The 20,963-nt window shown below is 41.9% G+C and overlaps 3 protein-coding genes across 4 annotated transcripts in view; 1 reads left to right on the forward strand and 2 right to left on the reverse strand.

Annotated features, from left to right (window-relative positions):
• The window catches only part of LOC117143938 (TLD domain-containing protein 2), a 61,980-nt gene extending 59,582 nt beyond the window's left edge, over positions 1–2,398 (reverse strand). For both annotated transcript variants that reach the window (XM_033308871.1, XM_033308860.1), the window contains exon 1: positions 2,061–2,398. In XM_033308871.1, the coding sequence (XP_033164762.1) occupies positions 2,061–2,398 (338 nt within the window). The remainder of the gene's footprint in view (positions 1–2,060) is intronic.
• Positions 2,399–17,710: 15,312 nt separating this feature from the next.
• LOC117145187 (stromal cell-derived factor 2) lies at positions 17,711–18,751 on the reverse strand. The gene is made up of 2 exons (XM_033310744.1): positions 18,549–18,751; positions 17,711–18,422 (listed from the first exon to the last, which is right to left on the reverse strand). The coding sequence occupies exons 1-2, from the start codon at positions 18,607–18,609 to the stop codon at positions 17,833–17,835; spliced, it is 651 nt and encodes a 216-aa protein (XP_033166635.1). The 5' UTR covers positions 18,610–18,751; the 3' UTR covers positions 17,711–17,832.
• A 330-nt stretch (positions 18,752–19,081) lies between these two features.
• Positions 19,082–20,709, forward strand: LOC117145072 (uncharacterized protein CG1161). Its single transcript, XM_033310588.1, has 5 exons — positions 19,082–19,251; positions 19,326–19,549; positions 19,809–19,917; positions 19,978–20,103; positions 20,394–20,709. Exons 1-5 carry the CDS (start codon positions 19,183–19,185, stop codon positions 20,547–20,549), a joined length of 684 nt encoding a protein of 227 aa, XP_033166479.1. The 5' UTR covers positions 19,082–19,182; the 3' UTR covers positions 20,550–20,709.
• The last annotated feature ends 254 nt before the right edge of the window (positions 20,710–20,963 follow it).

Consider the following 20,963-nt stretch of genomic DNA (forward strand, 5'->3'; position numbering starts at 1 on the left):
CAAATTGCTCGGGCGACGTTGCCGACGATAACTACGCTGGTGTCTATATAAAAGTGCTGTAGCATGAAAATGACACAGCCGAACATGAAGTGAAAGTTTTCAGAACAATAAATATTACTCATACGCCGCGTGGAAAATAGCTCAGCTCGATGCGAACTTTTCCTTTTACTTGGCCAACGGCGAAAATTGCCAACCTACTTCCCTCGTGTCAGCCCGCCAAATGAAATGTCCAAAAAGTTTGCCAAATCATTGTTGTTAGCCCAACTTTTGAACTTTATAACTTTATAAAGAACTTTGACTTTATAACAACTTTTTCGGGGGATCGGAAGGTATAGTTTCGAAAGGGGGAAGGGCGTCTAAGATGACCTCAAGGTCCGTCGCACGTGCTTCAATTGTTTTGCAAATAAAGTGCAAGTTTCTCTTTGTTCTCTGCCGTTTTGACGTATGGAAATATTTTGGAAAATCCTTGCTGTTGTGGGAAAAGTTATTCGAAAATTTGAAAGGCTGCAGGTATTTATGAACTTTTAAATCTATTAAAATAGTAAAAGGTTCAGATGAGTTGGTGAAATTAAATAAGTAGGTTTCATAATTTGTTCCTTTGAACGGAACATAAGATTATTAATTTAAGTGAACGGATTTCATACATCAACTAGTATTTTGATATATGTTTTAATATAATGAGTTGGTATTTCCTGTTTGTAATTCGGCTTTCCATGTGCTGTCACCTGTGCTTGTTTTTCCACCTCAATTGTGAAGTGGAATGATTACCTTTGATTATGTCACCCTTTCAATCCGTCACCGAGCGAAATCCTCTTGATTTCTCCCTTTCCCTGTCCGCTGCCTTCCTTAGTACATATATATTTTTGTATTTTTATTTAAATTAATTATGCAATTTTTCGAGCCACTTTGGGTGATTTTTTGCGCTTGATTTCCCTTTGGGACGACGAAGGAGGCTTGCGAAATTAAATTGTCAAATTTAATTGATTTATGACCTGTGATTCATTATGTCTGTAAAAAGTTCACACCTGCTTTGTTTTCGTTACAGTTTATTTTTTCAATGTCTGTGGTATTGTGTTTCAGCTTTCGCTTTCAATGTTGTTGTATTTTAGCTAATGTCAATCGTCAGATAAATAAGAAACTTATCCGATAAATAATCTGCTTAATAAGAAATTCATCTGATTCCTTTCTGTTGTTGTTCCTTTCACTAGAAAAATATCAAATATCAAATAATCAAGTGCAATACAAAAGTAACTAAAATAACTGAAGTATATATGTATTTGTATCGATCATCATATATATGATGATCCGTATTAAATCCCAAAAGTATTTTTACCAATAAACTCGTACAAAATCTACCAAAGTTCGTTTTGGTATGCTCAAATAAAATTAAGATACATTTTTTTACCTTTGGACGTTGAAAAGTTAGAGGTATCAGGTAGAAGGACGCACTTCCTAAGGACTATATATATCCATGATCCGAGAAAGTTGATTTGGTCATGTCCGTTCGTCTGTTTGTCCGTATGTATGTGTGTGCGTACGTGAGATTTTGGGAACTTTTAAAGCTAGAAAGTTGAAACCACAAGTACAATAAATGTATTTTAATTTGGTTATTTTATTATTTCCTACCGATATTCCAAAAGAATTTTTAAAATTCCCACTTTTCACAGCTTCAATTGCGACTCGCACTTACCAAATGTAATATTGAATAGGGTCTAATTTTTAGTTTAGTAAAAATTGGGATTTTAGTTGATGTTTTCATACAAAAGGTGCTGTGCAGTCTAATTGATTAATCCGGCACTCTTGCAAGAGTTCTTTTTGGATTTGAGTTGCTTACTTATACGTTGTGCATTTTTAAATCGTGTGGTTACTAACTAAATCGAATTCATGTCTAGAAAGAAAGCTTTAACATACAGAGGAGATTGGACTACGGGAAAATAGGTCTACGAAAAAGAATTCAAAGGATTTCAAAATCGGGAGCGTTGAAAAGTGTGGTTGTAAATTTCAAACAAAAGTGGTGAGGAAGAAGCATCGGAACTTCAAACGATCTGGGCGGGACTTACTGCCAGGAGAAACTGCCGGTGATGCCGTCCTTGAGCCGATCCCTCAGAGATCTCTGGCGACTAGGTCCCGATCCCGTCAAGGGCGGCAGCTGCTGGTTCTCGCCGTCCTCCAGCACGGTGGCTATGTTCGAGGCGGACGTGGAGATCGGCGCGCCGGCGTGCTCCATGATCGGCGGCTGGTGGTGGTGGTGGTGTTGGTAGTGCTGGTGGTTGGACTGCTGGTGGTGTGGCGATCCCGGTCCCGATCCGGATCCTGAGCCCGGCGCCCCTGCCGACGGATCTCTGCTGTTGAGAGTGCGGCGGAAGGAGCCGTGGCGAGGCGAGTTTTCGCGCGACATTACGGATCGAATTCAATTTGGATTGAACGGTTTGGTTTGGCGGTTAGTTATCGATAGGAATTTCGCATAAAACAATTAGAAGCATAAAACAATTAGTTCAATTGGAGCCAATTAGCTGAAGCTTTCTCTTTTTTGCTTTCGGTTGTATTGGGTATTAGATGAAGAAAACGAGCGAGCGAGTTGAACTTGCTTTGATATCTTGGTTTTAGTTAAACTTTGTTGCTTAGGTGGTGAGTTTATTGAGATTTAAATTGCACATAGAGCCAAAAAGTATTAACGGTGTGTAAAAGTTGGCTATTCGAGGGGCTAGGCATGTACCAAAGAAAAATATCGAAAAGAGCACAGTTGAAAACAGTAGAGAAAAACGATTCTTAAAATATGGACTTGGCATTCGCGACACTTAGAGACAAACATTCGTTGGGATTTTCGTTTTTGGATATGGAAAATGGTGCTGGGCAATTATATTTATTAGCATAAATGTTTTGTTCGGTGTAGGGTAGTAATAGATAGATGTATGGAATCGAAAGCAAATAGTATAGCGTAGGATTACAGAGTTTACAATACACTTAGAGGTTGTAAGAAGTATTGAAAGGTATATGTGGGTATAAGATAAATATAAAGATAAAAATAAATATCCAAAAGAATAAAGTAAGAAAGTATTTGAACTTGTGTATTATTTGTGTAAATATTATGTCTTCTTTAAGCTGCTGAACAGACTTTAATCTGGATTTACAAGGTTAATATATGAGCGGATTAAAAGTGGTATAAGAGCCGAATAAGAATCATAAGCGATCGCAAGCAGCATGCCTTCTATAGCTATAGTTTAGTTTAGTATAATTCTTGGGGGAATCGGAGGAAAATAGTTTGGAGAAGTGTGGAAAGACTGTAAGTTCAGATAGGTGGTGGAAAATGTTTCAACTTTAGCAGGAAGGTAAAACGCACATTTCAGCTCGTGTGTCGTCGCCTTTCGCGCGATTTCAGGATTCTGGGCTCGGAATGTGTGAGTGTATCGGTATCGGTATCGGTATCGGTGTTGGGAAATCCAATGGCTGAGAACTCAGGAACTGAAAACTGTGATCTGTGATCTGATCGGATTGGATCTGATCGTATCTGACCCGATCTGGAGGTGTAGGTGTGTTCGTGTGGTCTGTATTTACATGTGTCGGCCTGGTCGAGTAGCTGCAGTCGGGTTAGCTATAGGTGGCATAGAAGATATTGGGCATAGCGTGCTCAGCCGATGCAGAAGCTGCATTTACTGCGCATTCGAAGGCACACAGATAGCAGGATTGGGTGTTCATTACTTTCATTACGGGTTGGAACGATCAAACAGTACATCTAGGTAGACATTTATACGGGTAGCAAGGCAATCTAGTTTGATATTTGGCTTGGTATTTGCTATTTGCTATATGCTATTTGCTATTTGCTATATGATATTTGGTATTCAATATTGCTGTTCTCCTCCCGTGTTTGTTAAATATGTTTTGTTCAGTGTTGTGGGCTTTGCTGTTTTGGCTGTCTTGGCTGCTAAAAGTGGCAGCTTATCTATATGGTGTGGCTAGAGGCGGACGATTATTGGAAGGTAGGACTGGATATGGGCTGGCCATGTGTGTGTCTGCTGTATTGTTGCTTAATTAGCTTTGGCTATTCGTAATTTAATTAGCAATATGCACATTCGTTCTATTTGATATTGGTTCAGTGTGGAGCTGTATTTGTGTTCTTATTCGTATTCGATTGTGCCGCAATTTGTTTTTGTTTAGAGTTCTGGGTTGTCCGGTGTTGTCTTTGTGGCGTGTTCGAGTTGGGTTCTGGTTATTCGTGTGCGCTATATAGTCTTATCAATAGCATTATCGTAAGTTTATATTCATATAGATTTATATTCTTTATATGTGAATTAGATATTGGGTATCTGATGGGAGACGAACCTGCAAGAAAGAGAGTGAAAAGAAGTTATTGTTTGTTTTATCGCTAGAAGTCTTAATATTAAATCGAAAACGATCCGAAAGCTACATATTTTCGTGTAAAACATCATCAAAATGTCACCAAAGTTAGGTGTATCTAAACGGTAATTTTTATTTGCATCTTTAACGACAGAACATTGTATCCTTGTATCTTATGTTCATATACGAACTCAATTAAATAAGAAATGCCCGTTTTGTTCTTTTTTAGGTATCATCGAAATACTACGTTCTGAAATCCACACACACCTCAAGTTTTTTTGACTACCAAGTACCATTCCCTGCACTTAGTGTTGATTGCAAAACGGACGCGTGCAAACAGAAAACAGCAGAAATGCATAAAAGTGGAATCCGAAGTCCTGCAAGGACATTCAGCCACCGACACAACAACATCGATTGCCAGGGAGCTCGAAAGATGTCTTTATAAATGCTCGCTGCTCGATGAACAGAAATGCATTTTAGCCATCAAAATAAACGCACTCAATGCCATTCCGAAATGGGCATGTTCGGAAAACCCGACACTTTTCCCCATTTCCCACTGACTTTTATTTGAATCGTAACAGGATGTGCAGTTGAGAAGGAGCGGGGAACAAACCCCCAAAATCCTGTGAGCCTGCACGTGGCCATAGACCCAAAGACCCAATGTCAAATCGCATTACGGCGAGCTGGCTCTCAAAATATGCAGAAGCCGCCAAATGAATTATGCATTCAGGAGGGTGCAGGAGCAAGGAGCTTTCCTGCCACATTACGCGCTCGAAAATGCTAAACGGATTCAAGATCACGATGATGTTGTTGCAGGAGGGCGGAATAGTTTGGCATTGGGCGGCAAAAGTTTGGCATTGTATATTCATTCGAAAGTGACTGCTTGTTATGTCGTCACTTAACGAGGAAAAGTTCAATCAGAACACATTTTGGCTTGTATATATAAATATTTCATTTTATTTTACAGAGCATTTTGCCTATCCATAAATAATATCAATTAAACCACAGCCTGGATGCCTAATACATGAATGTGAAGTAGATGTAACCAACACAAGTATCACACGTACATACATAGATGATAATAAAGATATGCTCTATAATCCTTTCAGAAAGTTCCAGTGAGAATCCAGGACGAGTTGTGCGTTCATTTTCTGTAGCCGAATTAATCGCGTTCATTAATAACCGGGAAATGCTGAAAATTACTCAATGTCAGGGCTCTGCGGCTGTTTAATATTTTACGCGCTGCCGGGAAAATGACGCCTTTTGGTCGGGTGTCCTTTGGCTGTAATTACGCCCCCATCAACGTCACTGCCTACGCTCCACAAAATGAGCTTTGGCTTAAACGCAGACACAGGGCCAGGAGAAGAGGAGGAGGAGGCGGAGGCGGAGGAGGAGGGGCGGAGCTGGCAGTCCTGCCTGAAAGATTGCATCTGTCTGCACTCGCACACACGCCATTATGATTATTATGTGTGTCCTTAAATGTTGCATTCTGCAGGATGCCGGAGTGTTTGTGGCACTGCCATAAAATGAGCATCGAGCCACATTTAATAGTAGTACTTAAAATTGAGAATAGTAAGTACGGGCTGGGTACATTCACAAAAATATACTTCCATGTATTATAACACCTATTTAAGTTGAATTTCAATCTGATGGTTTTGGAAAATTACCCATAATACTTTAAGAATGAATCGTATAAATTAACTAACAGATTGATACGTAGAGTGTAAGCTCCCTTTCTCCGCAATTACGAGTATTTTATCCACACACATATGCACTATGCTTTCTTACTAGTTCTATGGATTCCGTAGGCCTTTTCGCTTGCATGCATGTATGATATGTATCTGTGAGCACTAGTGAAACGTGCACACACACACATAGCGCTCGCAGGACACACATTTCAATATGTGTACATTTCACCAGCGGCACTCTGCACATGTGTGGGTGTGGGGGGGTGGGTGTGGGTGTGGCATGAGTAATGACTGCCTTCAGCCAGCGCGTTTCACCATTTCAGCAGTTGAACATTTCAGCATTGGCAGCGCGCTCCAATGTCCTTACACAGACAGTCGTCCGTTCGCTCTGAAGGCTATGCACTCAGGCGAGGTCATAAATATGCGGAGCGTGTGGACGGGGGGAAGGAGGGGCCAGCGAAAGGGAGAGTGCTAGAATGTTATGTAAAGTGTGTTGGCCAGCTTTAAGCGGAAGGCTTTAACGGAGGACAGCACATACCATGACATGCTGGCACTGAGAGAAATTGGAAAACCAAGGGCTATGGGAAAACTATTAAGCCCCCAAATAAAAGTGAGATATATTCTTTAAGCCCCACAGTGCTGGGTTTTTTCGCCGAGTGCTATCAGAAAAAAAGGACATTTGCATGGCGAACCGCGTGCCACTTCCGCTAACTCATCCGCCGGCGGCTGGCTGGCTTTCTCTTTGGGTGTTTCGGTTGCTCGGCATTCATTCATAATTGCAGGATGCATTTCGTTTTAGTCCTTTTAGCACCACCCAAAAAGAGCCCTTCCTCTGCGGCAAGGATATCCTTGAGTTGGCACTGAGAAAATATTTGCACTGGCCCAGCTCTTTTATATTTCCTCGAGCCTCGTGGTGTGCTTTGCCACTTGTCGTCCTTTCACGAATTCCCAACGCACAAATGCCCAGCTATTTGGCATAATTGAGCCCGCGGGCAGGAAGTGGGCGGCACTTAATTTAGTTACTCTTCGCCCAGGCTGCACTGTGCACTGTGTGACAGTGTCCACTGTCCAGTGTCCGGCGAATGCAAATTGCATTCACATATTTTAAACGCCCTTCGGGCCAACGGGTCGCATACGTAATGAAATTGACAGCGCGGAAAATCGGAAACTCTAGTCCTGCTGCACAAACTGAACTTGCGACCCAGTGCCAGTATCCACAGTATCCACATCCGTGTGCCTCGATGTGCCGGGCTCTGGGATGCTGCCACAAATGTAATTTATGCCTTAAATGGTGTCCTGCCTCCGCCGTGCGGCCTTTGTTTTCCCTTTTCCCGGGGACACGGGGTAGGTGACACATGGACAGGGGTGATCAGCCAGCTAATGCTCTGGGATTGGCTCCATTGAGCCCCGAAACAAAGTGGATTCCGAGTGAGTTTCAGTGCTTTCCCCGCAGTCATTGGATGTGCGCAGTGTCCTTTAGCCTGTGAAATTATTTATGCAGTGATGAATTTTACTCTACATACCTAAGCTTCAAATCACATATGCAACTATTTATCAAACTACGGGCTATAGATTACCGTTCTATCCCAATGCAGGCCTCTCTATTAACTTTAAATAGTTAAGTATGACCACTCAAAATATATAAGACATAAGGAACTTGTGCAGCTCTTGAAACTCCTAATGATACTTAAGTTGTTTCTGCGTTCCAAGGGATATGTCTATTGTCCAAATAAGACACTGTCCAAACATATGTGTCCATTCAGCGGACATCGAATATTTTAAGGGCTTCCAGCTAAATATGATTTCAAACGAAACGCCACATTGATGAGGCAGTTGGATGGTGCGGGCCTGAAAAGTGAGGGGAAATTACGTGAACATGACATAATCAATTGCCCAGCAGCTGAGGGGAAAACACGGAATTCAGCCCAATTAGGTGTCGGAAACACAGAGTAATCAGGATGTTTGTCAGATAACTATGCCAATAGTTGAATGCCGCATGGATGATCCGATGTCTGGAGGATCAGCAACAAAGTTACGCAGCTGCGGAGCTCAGCGCATTGTTCTCCACTGAGGCAGGACCCTCAACTTACCTGGCAGGACGATTTGAGGGACAAAAGGCAGAAGGCAAACAATCGGCTGCCGCATAATGGAGCATCCCCTCGCCCGCTGGCCACTTCACTTGCATTAAGGCCAGCCTTGCCGCAAACCGAACAAAGAAATAAAGCACTGACATTGACAGACTTAGCTAATGTTGGCATGACTCTCCCTGGATTCGCATTTGCATTTGCATTTCCATCTGCATATGCAAACTTGGTCTTGTCAACTATTCCCAGAGTATGAAAGTGCACCTTGTTAGTGGAATGGAGAAAGAGGGGCGTGGCACATTGCTTGAGCCACGCACAAATGGATTAAGCAATAACAAAAGCGCATTACAAGTGGATTTAATTGCAGGCTTAGTTTGCCGCCCTGCTCGGCAAATTACTTATACGCACTGTTTGCCCTGCCACAATGTGTCTACCTGAGCGACGGGTGACCCAGCTAGTTGGTTCTCAATGCATTGCCAGCTGGGGAAACTAACCATGGGTATCAGCACAGTCTCAACACTTCAAGGTTGGACAGCCGAGGCCATATGTACACACATACATGGGAAATGGCAGGAGAAAGTAGTTGACAAGTTGAGCCTATGAGAGCGAACATTGATTCATTCTTGTCTACTTGATTGATATATGTGAATATGTGAATGCGTGGGCTCGTTCCTTTTCAATATAATTTGGATATTCAAGGGCTGCTATCGGGATAATCATAAGCTTGGGTAGTATAAAATTCCTTCGGGCATCTTTCAGCTTATAGTTGATCATTCTCATTCCTGAAAACATACGTTTATGCGCGGCGACTACTAAAAGCAAATTTTGAGCGGAACGTTAAACATTACGACGGGGTATGCCCCAAATTGCAGTGGAATGCGAATGGGGTTTAGAATTTTACTGCCCCAGAAAGGGCCACGTGCCGCGTAATTAAAACGCCAACGATGACAATTAAAGGTGCGATCTGCGAATGGGGACAACAATAGGTCATCGCATTGCGACTGAGTCCATTGGACAAGTGAACGGATGCACTGAAAATAATCGGCTACAATATGCATTCCCGGCAATATCGCAGCACCAAGAGAAGTTCGCATGTGCGTTAAGCAATTAAAGTAACGACATTCTTCATTGCAGTAATATAATATGAAATTCAGTAAAAAGATCTATTTTCAAATCGAAACCAAACAAAGCCGTGACTACAAATAAAAAGGGAAAGTTATGTGGTATCTGCGGTTTCTTATATATCTTCCTTGAAAACATCTAAACAATTGCAAAATTTTTCCGAACTTATGAGTCGTTGGCACGCGAGTCGAAGCCGCAAAAGGAGCACACATACAAACTATCCAGCAGGAGCGTTTTCGCGTTGGAAAAGTTCAGCTTCCGCTACTTTTTTCCTGAATGAAAACGGCGCAGGCAGCGAAAAGCTGTGTTCTCTCCCACGGTTTCATATCCGTCTCTATCTATCTATCGCTCCTCCGTTCTCTCTGGCCAGCTGTCTCGCTCCCACCCACTCGGAAAATATGAAAAATGCTGGAAAAACAAAACCTTGTCAAGGACAAAGCACGCGACACGGCCAGCAAACAGCTGAGCTGCACTTTGTTGTTGTGCGTGCTCTCTTTCCCGCTCTCTGTCACACCCCCTGTCACTCACCACCCCACCCCCTTTGTACTAAAATGAAATGTAGGGACTGCGCATGTTAACTCAAAAGGTTTTCCCTAGGCTGTTAACTGCTCTGGGCTTTCCGCTGCTGTTGCTGCTAACATGCCCACTTCCACGCGTCCATTGATTATCGGCTTGCGCCATCGAGCAAGTACAGTGGATCCTGACTACATGGACTCCGGCTCGCAGTGCGAACTATTCGGTAGTTTTTACCCTCAGAATCTAAGAATGTTAGATCTAGGGAGTATGTTTTTACTACGAGATATAGTATTATTTGAACTTAGCTCCCTTTTATTATGCTCTACCAAAATATATATATAATATATATTTATAACTACAAATAAAATATTGTAAACATAAAATATAGTAGCTTATTAGTTGAAAAGACATATACGAATGTACATATGTATGTTGTTAAGTTTGTTTAAATGTACGTTAGCTAGAAGATAACTTTACATCTCAGTTTTGATTTCCTTTTTAAAAGGGAAGCCGAGCAAAAAAAAAACTATTTCTGAAATCCTTGTAGCATGAGTACAATTTCTGCTTCACAATGTCAACAAACTCCTTACTGGCTATGACTTTTTGACCAAATTAACCGGAGCTCGTGTCAGACCTTCCGGCCCATTTCCACAATGCAAAGGCTTATTTTGGGCTGTATAAAATAAGTATACTATGTAGTTGGTTTTATGAGTCAACGACTTTCACGTCTGACAATATAGCTTCTTGATCAATTCATCTGAACTATATTTTGGTATTTATGGTAAACTAATAGTACTCATAAAAAAGTCGTTTTATACATATAAGACAGACCCGTTTGCATATGGTCACGTGTGTTTTAAATTGGCGAAAACTCTTGGCTTAAATAAACTAACTTCTTTCTTTATCAAAGCCCGATCTATTCCCATTGAAAGCACTGAGCAATGTCTGCACTAAGTGCAAATCTGTTGGCTGTGGAAATGGCTTTCAATTTCGCTTAATGTGCAAGTGGAAACCGCAAGCAAACACGAAAACCACCGCACTGCAATTTGCAATTTGAATGCATCGCTTTGACCACCGCCAGCAATACTTTAAATACATCAATTCATTCAAAATGTCAACTTGCAGGACGCGCAAGGAAAGCAGAAGGCTAAGGATATGCGATGTAATGGAATACGTTTACAATCACTCTTAGCCTTTCCAGCACTTGAATGAATGTTACATTCGCACAAAGAATTTTTCCTGTATAATATTATTATTTCAAAGCTCAAATGAACCCAAAAGATCATTTCCCTTCAGAAATCCGGGTGAAGTACACTCAATTTCGATATTCTCTCGCTCCTTACGGCTAAGATAAAAATCTCATAGTTTTGGTAATGTAATGTGATGGCACTGCAATAGTCCCAACTGGAGCGAAACTCGAGCGAAGTCCTTTCAATTCCACCACTTTCCCCAACGAAACCGTTCAAATGGCTGACCGGAAAATGGCTAAGATATTTCAGGCTGAAGTCCTGCAGCAGTCGAAGAACAACAAGGACAATGGCAGGACGAAAGCCACCGCTGGAAATGACGGCGACTTTGTCTTCGTCGTCGTCGTGGGCGGTCAACAAAGCCCGGTAAAAAAGCGCGCTTAGACGCAGAAACAGTATACGTAATAACAATGGGCGACAACAAAGTGTGCAGCGGAAAAGCGGGTGGGAGGAAAATGCACACGAAGAATATAACAACGGGCTTGGGGCCAAATCGGATTTGTACATGTTTTCAGCCATCAATCATTTGAAGCTGATTGAAAATTCAAAGAATAAATATTATTGCAAATGAGAAAACATTTTGTTGCATACCTTTCAACGCACTTAAATTGAAAAGCAAAATGAGGAGCAATTAATTTAAATCTAAAGGAATTCAAAGTGAAAGAGGTTTTTATATGCCTTTTTATTTTGTAAAGCAGTAAGCCAACGAAAATGTTAAAATTTCTACCTCGCACTCCCGCTAGCTGACTAAGGGGTATCAGATAGTCGCGGAAATCGACCAAAGCGTTCGACCTATCGTTTCGTATTGTACAAAAATTAGGGATATAAGGCTTTGTCTTGTTCGTAAATTATTTAAATTTCGTTTCTTTATTGAATTTATATACCTTTGTTACCATACATAACATTTTTATCAACTAAGAAACTGATTGGTAAAAGGAGCTTTCTTTAGAAGTGGTCCTTATATCTCACCTATTCTTTGCATTGACGGATGACAATCGTCTTGGGAGCCCTCAACAAATCAATCAAACTCTTTTGGGATACCATTTCCCCTTCCACAATAAGATATTCAATCCGGAGCCTCGACAAGATGATATTGGCCATTTCGGGTCACAAAGGTGGCAAGGAGCGGAGCCAGAGATGCCGAGAGGCAAGTGGGAATGGCAGGCGAAGGGCGAAAATACGGCGGAAATACATGAGAAGAGGGAAAATAACGAGCAGCTGCGTGGGCGACGCTCAAGGAAAAGAGCAATAAAACGGAGGAGCCGAAGAAAGGTCCGAAAAGAAATTAACAAAGTTGGGGCACAAAACAGAACGCAAAACGCCAAGTGTGCGGTTATTAAATTTCGCAAGCAATTGACTTGACCAAAAGAAAATGGGAGGTGGCTGGGTGGGTGTGCGCCGATAATCGATAAATGTTGTGGAAATTGTGGCGCTGGGAAATTGCTACACATGTTGCAGCTGATGGCAGAAACTCGCTAAAAGTGAACAGACGATGCGGTTTCAGGTTTCAATGGCAGTCGGTTGGTTGGTCGAGGTCAGGCCCAAAAACAGATGGATTCCTAAAAAGTGCGGTGGTGGTAGCCATTAACCCAGTGATTAAGTGGGGAAATGGGAACTTCTAGACATTTTACTAAATTGGGGAAAATAAACAAGATTTTGAATTTCATTCGGCTTACATTGCTTCGACTGGTTGCTTCTTGGCTGCTTTCTGAGTGCGTGTACCTCAGACACCGCTGCGTATGCGTAATATACTTTTGGTAGTAACTTTCTCGTAATTGACACCGAAACTGCTTTTGGGCTCGGGCCCAATTGACTAAGCACACAAAGGATATATCGAAATCGGGGAGTTGCTTTTCTATAATTTTTGGCAGCTTTTTATATTTTCTTAGCTGCTGTCGCTGTTAGTCGCACACACACACACATGAGCACTCTCTCTCTCGCACACTCACACAATCACTGAGATTTATGTAACACACAGCTGGGGAACCGAAAAAACTGTGCGAACTGGCCAAAACTAAATACCGTTTCCGTCACTAAGCGTTTTTCGAGCTTATTGGGCTGCCATTTTGGTTTTTTTTTTTGGGAAAAACCTCGGGCTTAAAATTCTTTGCTCTTTTTTCTCTGTTTTGATTTGTATTTGTTGGCCTTTCTGATAGAATCGGCAGGCTGGTTGCCCAAACTTGCACGCTCAACTGTCCACGATGTACTGTGCTAACGGTATTTACGTCGCTCCAGCCAACAGGGCCGAAATACATGGCCAAAAGAGAGAGCGAGCAACTCTCTCTTTTCGCTCTTTCGGGGCAAACATTTTTTTTAGTCCGGCGCTTTTAACAGAGCCTCTGCATCTTTTTCTAAAATTATTTTTATAATATTTGACTCACAAATTTAAAATTATTGAAAATTATTATAACTCATTCGTTAGTTGTTACGAAAAGTATCTTTTATCTTGTTTTGCCAAATTTGTAATTATAATAACTTTTCTTTCATTTTTTTGAATCAACCTACAGATGTTAAATGCTTTACACGGCAAAAAAATAGTACAAAAAAACCCCAAATAAATTAGCTTGACCCAGATTATTGTACATATTTATTTGAATTTCTACAATTCTATTCAAGTATAATTATTTTAAGTGGCGCATTTAGAAAATAAACCGCCGATGGAAAACACAAATATCTTCGCTCTTCGAAACATGTGCCCCATTTTTTCGCCTTTTCCAACAGTGTCTGTAAAAGAGTGTTGCATACTGTTAGGGGCGCCTGTCGTGTCTAAGAGGCCCGCTGTGAACTTCAAAACTTAGGAACGATTGTTGTTGTCATCAAACTTTCACTATCACGATTCCATAGGTATGCGCCATAAATTTAAGACTCTCTGGCTCGCCTCTTCCCGTGAACTTGCGCACTGCGCGGGCGCAGAGAGACGGCGTTTGTTCTTCTTTTTGGCGGATGGCAGGCCTTTCTGGCCACTTGGGGGCTTGTTTTCGGTTTTCAATGTTAAGTGCGTAGGAGGCGCCACGAGTGAGAGTGAGCGAGAGGGAGGCAGGGGCGGACCAGGAGCAACGGGGCGAATGCGCAACGCCAGCGATAACGGCCACTGGAGACGACAACAGAGAGACAGACAGGCGAAAAGGGGGCGAGGGTTGGAGAGGAGGCTTAAAAGGCGTGTGGCAAAGCTGAGCGGACCCACCTGGCTATTTTCACGTCGACAATTCTGGCTTTTTGCCAGTGGCAGCAGATGCTATTATTCACAATAGAATTAGCGAATTAGGCAGAAAGCAGTAAGGATCATTCAAATCGTCGGCTAAAAGGGTTGGACTTTCATATCTGTTCGTCGTGATCGCTGTGAAATTTCGATCGATCAATCAACTAATATCCTATAGTTCCAATCAGGAGTAATTGTTTTATGCTTGCTAAAGACGAGCTTTGAATTTAAACATTTAAAAACTAATAGAAGTGGATTAAAATTTCCATTGATTTGAATTCTATATTCCATAATATATTTATATAACTTTATGTATTTACATACATATTTTGTAGAAAAGTTCATGTTTGTACTTTGTTCATAGTATTATCATATATTAGGCAGTGACTAAGTGTCTTTAAAACATCTAGTTAAAGTGAAACCTTCACTATTTTTTAATATTAAAACGTATGGATAGATTTCTAATCGTACTCCAAGTTACTTTAAGATGCACAGTGGTTTCCCCCATAGGCCGAAAAAAAATTTAAAGTCCAAATTTTGACTTTAGTTATCATTACTTTTTCATAATTGGTCTAGCTATTCAAATTTATTCATGTTTTTGTTTTGCTCTAACTGTCCGCTTCAAGAATAGCATCGAAAGAGACGGCATGATATCAATCGAATATGCAAGTGAATCTGTCCGTAAAGTCAAAAAAAACCTTAAAAATCGACATTACTCTGCAATGGAAGGCATTCGTATAATAAATAATGGTATTTAGTATATTTAAAAGAAATTATATGTACGACGTTCTGTGTTTTCCGTAAATTAGTTTTGTGTTTAGTATATAGTTGCAGATGTTTTTTGTTTATCTTTGCTATCTTTCGTTGGAGGTTTCGTTATGTCCATTTCTACTTAACTTAATAATTCTTTTTGTATAGTGTTTATTAACATTTTAAAATTAAGAAAACTTTTAATTCAAGTGTATGCTTACAAAGAGAAGTTTGAACCTTTTGAACAGACTTCTATTGAGCTCTGATCCATTTATCACTGGTCAAAGAAAACTTCCATGCAAACACAAGTTTTTAAAATTAGCCATTGATTTACATACATCTACATCTTTTTAAATTATATAGTGTTTCACCTTGTACATATGCATTTATATATGTATTATATATATTTTTTTTTTAATTTTAAATAATAACCTACTCGGTCCCGTACTGGTCCCGTACTCGGTCCCGTACTTATTCTAGTGTCTTTGGAACCACTGTGTGATGTTTGGCTACGACGTAGGTCAGGGTACGCTGGTTAGTATGCAGAGCGTTTTGCCACTCGTCCGTATACACAACGTACTTTTCGTTTGGAATTGTGCGGCAGAGGGACAGGCGTCACACTCGCAAACAAACAAACATCGCAGCATTCAAACATTTTGTGTCAATCTGTCAGTCACTCAAGCATCGAGTCCCTTCCCCTATTTTAAGCGCTTTAAACTTTGCCCGCTGTCGATTAAGAGAAATCGATAAGGGAAAACATTTCCCTTTTACATATATTATATTTATTATCATAGGATTGCTATACACTTGCACATTGATGCATGGAGAGAAAGGGGTCAGAATTTTAAGTTTTATTTGCAGAAAGACCCATCAATATTAAATGCCGAATAGTTTCGCAATTGGATTAGGAAATACTTGATTAGTTGGCTTATGAGCTTATTTCCCTATACCTATACCGATCTATATAGATCCCTTACCTAAGCCTAATGTCGATTTTTAATAGTGTAGCTTCGCCCCAAAATGTTCTGTTTATTATTGGTCACATAGGAAGCACAATACAAAAGGATACGGTGAATACAAGGATGGGCCGCTTAACAATGGAATCCGGGGGGAGAAAGGGGATGTCCTGCGAGCAGGGACACATCCTTATACATATGGGTGTATGTATGGGTATGGGTATGAGTGAGTTTGGCGTTAACGCGTTAAGGGTAAATCAATAAACGCGCAGAACGGAAGTTATCAACACCTGTAAGGGATAATTGACGCGATATTAAATGGTATGTTGCCACAGCAGGTGGCAGCAATGCCGATTTCATTAAACACATAAGCCCACTATGTTGCATTAAATTGTGCGCTAATTGATCAATTTTAAAGGATTGTATATAATGTTAACACGTTCATTCCTCTAGCAATATAAACAAAATGAAGAAGATTTATATAGTAAGCCGAGGAAAAACGTTTGGTTCACAATACAAAGTTTAATATGCTCAAATGGTTATAAGAACTATAGTGTTGAATACTCTCCGATACTATTTTGTGGTAAAAAAAGCTATATTCTTTCCATATATGCTATTTATGACATTTTTTTGACAGCCGAAAATGATTGCTGTACTAAAATTCCAATCAGAAATAGTTGACACAAGATTTAAAGCTGGGTACTTCCAGTATTTGCATCGTAAAGCAGTGTTTACAGGAAATGACTGAATTGAGGGTTCTCTTCAGATGGTGGATCGTTCCAAAGATTTCTTGCTGGGGTCAACATCGCTCATCGGACGAGTAGAACGAGTATCCTTGTTTCCATTTCTTATTTGTGCCAAATGATTACAAGGACAACCCGATTATGAGAACCTATAAACGACTGTGCGCTGGGTTGGGTCTACTAACACTTTGACCTTACTGGGCCCACAATCAGTTGGGGTTACGGTGATGGGAAGGAGGCGGAGGCAGAGGCAGCGGAGGATGAGGACATGGCCAGGAGGATGAGCAGACAAAGCGTTGACAATGCCCCAAACAAAAGAAACACAAAACAGACGAGCAGATAATGGACGTGACGATATCGGGGCAGCAAGGGAGCGGAAACCGCGAGCAATGGCAAAATGTATTTACATAGCTTGTATGGTCGGGATAAGCCCCATTGTTTTATGCATGCAAACAAAAACATCCGAAGGACTGGGGAGCACCTTTCGCGAAATGCGAGTGACGCCCTACGGCTGCATCTGCAAGGATACTTCCCGAGCTTCAAGCTAAAGTGCTGCCAAAACGGCATGGGTTACCTTCTATTGGATGGGAGTTCAAAGATATCAACCTTCCACACTCACGCTGAGTGTTTTCCGCCAAATACAATCAGTCTTAATCATCAACGAGTTTTTCCTAGTAGAAAAGTGACGCGAACACGCAGCACTTGGCAACCTACGCGTCTTACATCTCAGCATTTGTTCAGCACTACCTGAAATACATACATTTGTGTTATAGAAAGAGTACCATTGCCTTGAAGTACCCGTTTGAAATATAAAATGGTAAAAATAAACATATAAAAGACATTTGTGCCTTTATAGGATGTTAAAAGTCAGCATAGCCTGCCACTGACAGACAATAAATCAAAGTTCTAGAATATTTCAGAAAAGTTAGATTGTCACAGAGGTTTCTCTACCATAAAAAGGGCTTTATATACGCCCCCTTTTTTGCAATGCGTTGACGCAAACTAGTCTAAGCAGAATGAATGGCATTTAGAGTGGTACTTACTAATGCCTTTATGCAAATCTAAGTACCCTGAGTTTAAATAATTTTAATTTCATGGTTTGCTTTTGGGTATTCAATAAAAATTCAACTAAGTTATAAATTACAGAACTAATAGTAGTACGAAACTGCAGCAGTCGATTCCCTTAGGAGCACTACAGCTCCGAGTGGGCGTACTCCTCGTGCGTAGAGCTCTTCTCCTTGGGCACGATGAAGAGGCCCTCCGCCGTGGTCCAGCGCGTTCCGTGCTGCGGCTTGTGGACGCCAACGATTTCCATTTGGCCGGAGATGGGTCTGCCGTAGGAGCGGCCGGACATGCCCAGGTACATGCCGGTGTCGATGTGGCGCAGCCTTACGTGGGCAGTGCGCATCCAGTTCTCGTTGGAGCAGACCACCTCCCAGTGGTCGCCGGTGTCGCCGAGTCCGTCCGTTCCGTAGGCGGACACCTCCTGCTCGCCGGAGAGCGGCGACGAAAAGTGGTGCGAGTGCAGGTTCTTCTTGGTGGACAGGTGCTCCAGTCGCACGGTGGATCCGCAGGCGATGGGCTCGCCCCTTTCGCACAGCTCGCCGGTCTGCGCCTTGATCACCCAGTGGCTGTTCACGTCCTCCTTCTGCTCCACGCCCGTCACCGACTGCTGCCCGGACCCAGATCCGTACTTGACGTCGTGGGAGTGCAGGCGGAAGGCGTAGTCCGAGTTAAGCAGCTTCAGGATGGAGCCGCAGGTGACCACGTTGGATTCTGTGGCTGTTTCCAGCAGGGTCAAGATGGAATACAAGATAAGCATTAACGCTGGCCACGAAAGGTTCAAGAAGCGGGGCGGCCAATCACAGAAGACCACATAGACGCGACTTGCTTCAGGTCGCAACTTACCGGCTCCCCTGGAAATGCTGCCCACCAGCGCCAGTCCTGTAAGAAGTAGTGCGTGCTGCATCGTGTCCTGCTCTAGTTATCCTATCCTAACCCGTGGACCTAAGTCAGTCAATCTGTGCCGGCAATTACGGTTGAAATCAGCGTTGAACACGCAAACAATTGGTTTTTTTGACGGTGCTGGTGTGACCAGGCGGCGGTAAAATCCAAATTATGGACTCACCACAAAATAATAAACAAAATAATACTAATTATAAGCTGGGTGTTGGTGTAACTTATTCTATAACCGAAAACTTTAAGCTTGATATATTTAATAAATGTTGAAAAGAGGAAAAATATGGTTAGTCTTTTCAGAAAGCATTTTCCGAATTTGACATCTCAGACTTGATGCTACGTCAAGAAACTCATTTCTTTATTGATTAAAAATTAAATAAAATGCATATCATGAAATTTATTAAATATGTTTTTTAATATTAGCCTTAAAATTAAGTGCACTAAAAGGAACTAGTTCGGTGAACGATAGTTTGTTAGTATTTTCTGTGCACCAGTCAAGTGCGGTCACTCTGCGAAATTGCAAGGAAATTTTCTCCAATAAAACGCAAGAAAACTTAGGAAAATTGAAATTAAAGAAAAATTAATGGCACACAAGCGCCTGTTCGTCTACGCGGTGCTTCTGGCGATATGTTATTTGGTTGGCGTGACATGGGTAAGAAGCCAAATTAGCCACATCTCATGACTGCCCCACTAATCCGCTCGCATTCCCCCCAACAATCAACAAAGGCTGAGACTGCGGCGCAGACATTGCCAGCGATCGGCACCAACAGCAACAACAACAGCAATGCTCAACCTGCTCCAGTGGCTGCACCTGCAGCTCCAGCGGCTGCAGCTCCACCAGCCAAGCAAGTTCCAGCTCCCAATGCGGCCCCTCCGGCAAAGGTCATCGGCCAGCCTGTGTCCGCAGCGCCAGGCAAAAGTTCTTCCAATTCCAGCAGCACAACCGAGTGGTAAGTGGCAGTGCACTAGCGGAAGTTGTCGGATGTAGTAACCAAATCTGGAAACTTAAAGCCTAGTCCATTTGAGCAGTTTTAAAAGTGGCACTGCACTTTACCTGAATAATTTACGTTGTTTTCGAAGGTTTCATAAGAATCAGCTGAAGCAATGATAAATGTATAAGGCATCCTGATTCCTATCATTGAGCTACACTTCAGTTGTTCTTTTATTAAGATGGAGTTCTTAACAACCTGCTGCACGTTACCATTTCAGCGTCTGTGCCGGTGCCCTGCTGCCCCGCTTGGATGGCAATGGCAAGGAGCTGCCCATCTGCGCCGAGTGCAAGTGCTCCCATGTGGCGAGAAATACGACGCTGATAAAGGTGGGCCCATTCGAGTGTGCAAAAGCCGTCCGTACTTAACCAGCTCTCTTCTCTATCCAGGTCGTGGTCATTATTGTGATTTGGATCATCTCCATTTTAGTGATATACATGCTCTTCCTGATGTGCCTGGACCCGTTGCTGAACAAGCGAGTGAAGGCGAACTACCAGGAGCACACCAACGAAGATGTACATAACAAGCTTTCTAGATACAAGGGCATTCAGTATAGCCTCCTAGTTACAGCCCAAGGCGAAGATGATGAAGATGACGATGTTGATGCCGATGCGGCTCAACTAGTTGGCAATAAAGAAGCACCACTCTTTTGAATAGATTTTAATTTCCACAACCCCCTTTGTTTCATTTTGCGTTTTAGATTTTGTTAACTTTATAACCCACACTTCATTAAGACACTAACTAACGCAGCCAGACCTTGGATCACCTAGACTAATTCCAAATTTCTCCACCCCTTTTTAACCAGGACGAACCAACGCCGCCCCTGCCAGCCGTCAACAACCAGGAGCTCAGTGCCAGAGCCAATGTCCTCAATCGTGTGGGCCACCAGCAGGACAAGTGGAAGCGGCAGGTGCGCGAGCAGCGACGCCACATCTACGACAGGCACACCATGCTAAACTAACAAGGGGGTCGGTTTGCAGCTGGCGGAGAGTAGAAGGAGCATGGGCGACTTAAGACACGTATTCCAAGCAGTTATCCTTTGCGAAATTCCCCTTTGGATCAAATTTATTATCTGTATATTTAGCCAGATTTTATGTTAATTAAATTATGTAACCAAAATATTTTTGGCATGTGTGCTTGTATTTTAATTAATAAGGTAAATAGCGGGAGGAATGAACCAACAAATCCACTGAAATAAAATAAATTGAGGGTTTAATTTGGAAAAATAAGGAACGTAAGACCGTAAAAGTGAGTCCAAGGTAGACAAACTCCTCTCGGCTTTAGTTTGATGCCTATTTTTGGTTCTTTCGGAACAGATACGCAGCCACAAGACGAAAGATTGACTCCAATGTAGTTTTTATCACACCATCGCCCT

Source organism: Drosophila mauritiana, chromosome 3R (genome assembly GCF_004382145.1).
Source record: "Drosophila mauritiana strain mau12 chromosome 3R, ASM438214v1, whole genome shotgun sequence".
In the NCBI taxonomy this organism is placed as follows: Eukaryota; Metazoa; Arthropoda; class Insecta; order Diptera; family Drosophilidae; genus Drosophila; species Drosophila mauritiana.

Bases quoted from the DNA above. Each gene is read 5' to 3' on its own strand.
- LOC117145072 (XM_033310588.1), top strand. From the start codon at position 19,183: ATGGCACACAAGCGCCTGTTCGTCTACGCGGTGCTTCTGGCGATATGT. The intron at 19,550-19,808 runs GTAAGTGGCAGT...TTACCATTTCAG, and splicing joins TCCAGCAGCACAACCGAGTG to CGTCTGTGCCGGTGCCCTGC. The intron at 19,918-19,977 runs GTGGGCCCATTC...TTCTCTATCCAG, and splicing joins GAAATACGACGCTGATAAAG to GTCGTGGTCATTATTGTGAT.
- LOC117145187 (XM_033310744.1), bottom strand. From the start codon at position 18,609: ATGCAGCACGCACTACTTCTTACAGGACTGGCGCTGGTGGGCAGCATT. The intron at 18,423-18,548 runs GTAAGTTGCGAC...TGCTGGAAACAG, and splicing joins CAGCATTTCCAGGGGAGCCG to CCACAGAATCCAACGTGGTC.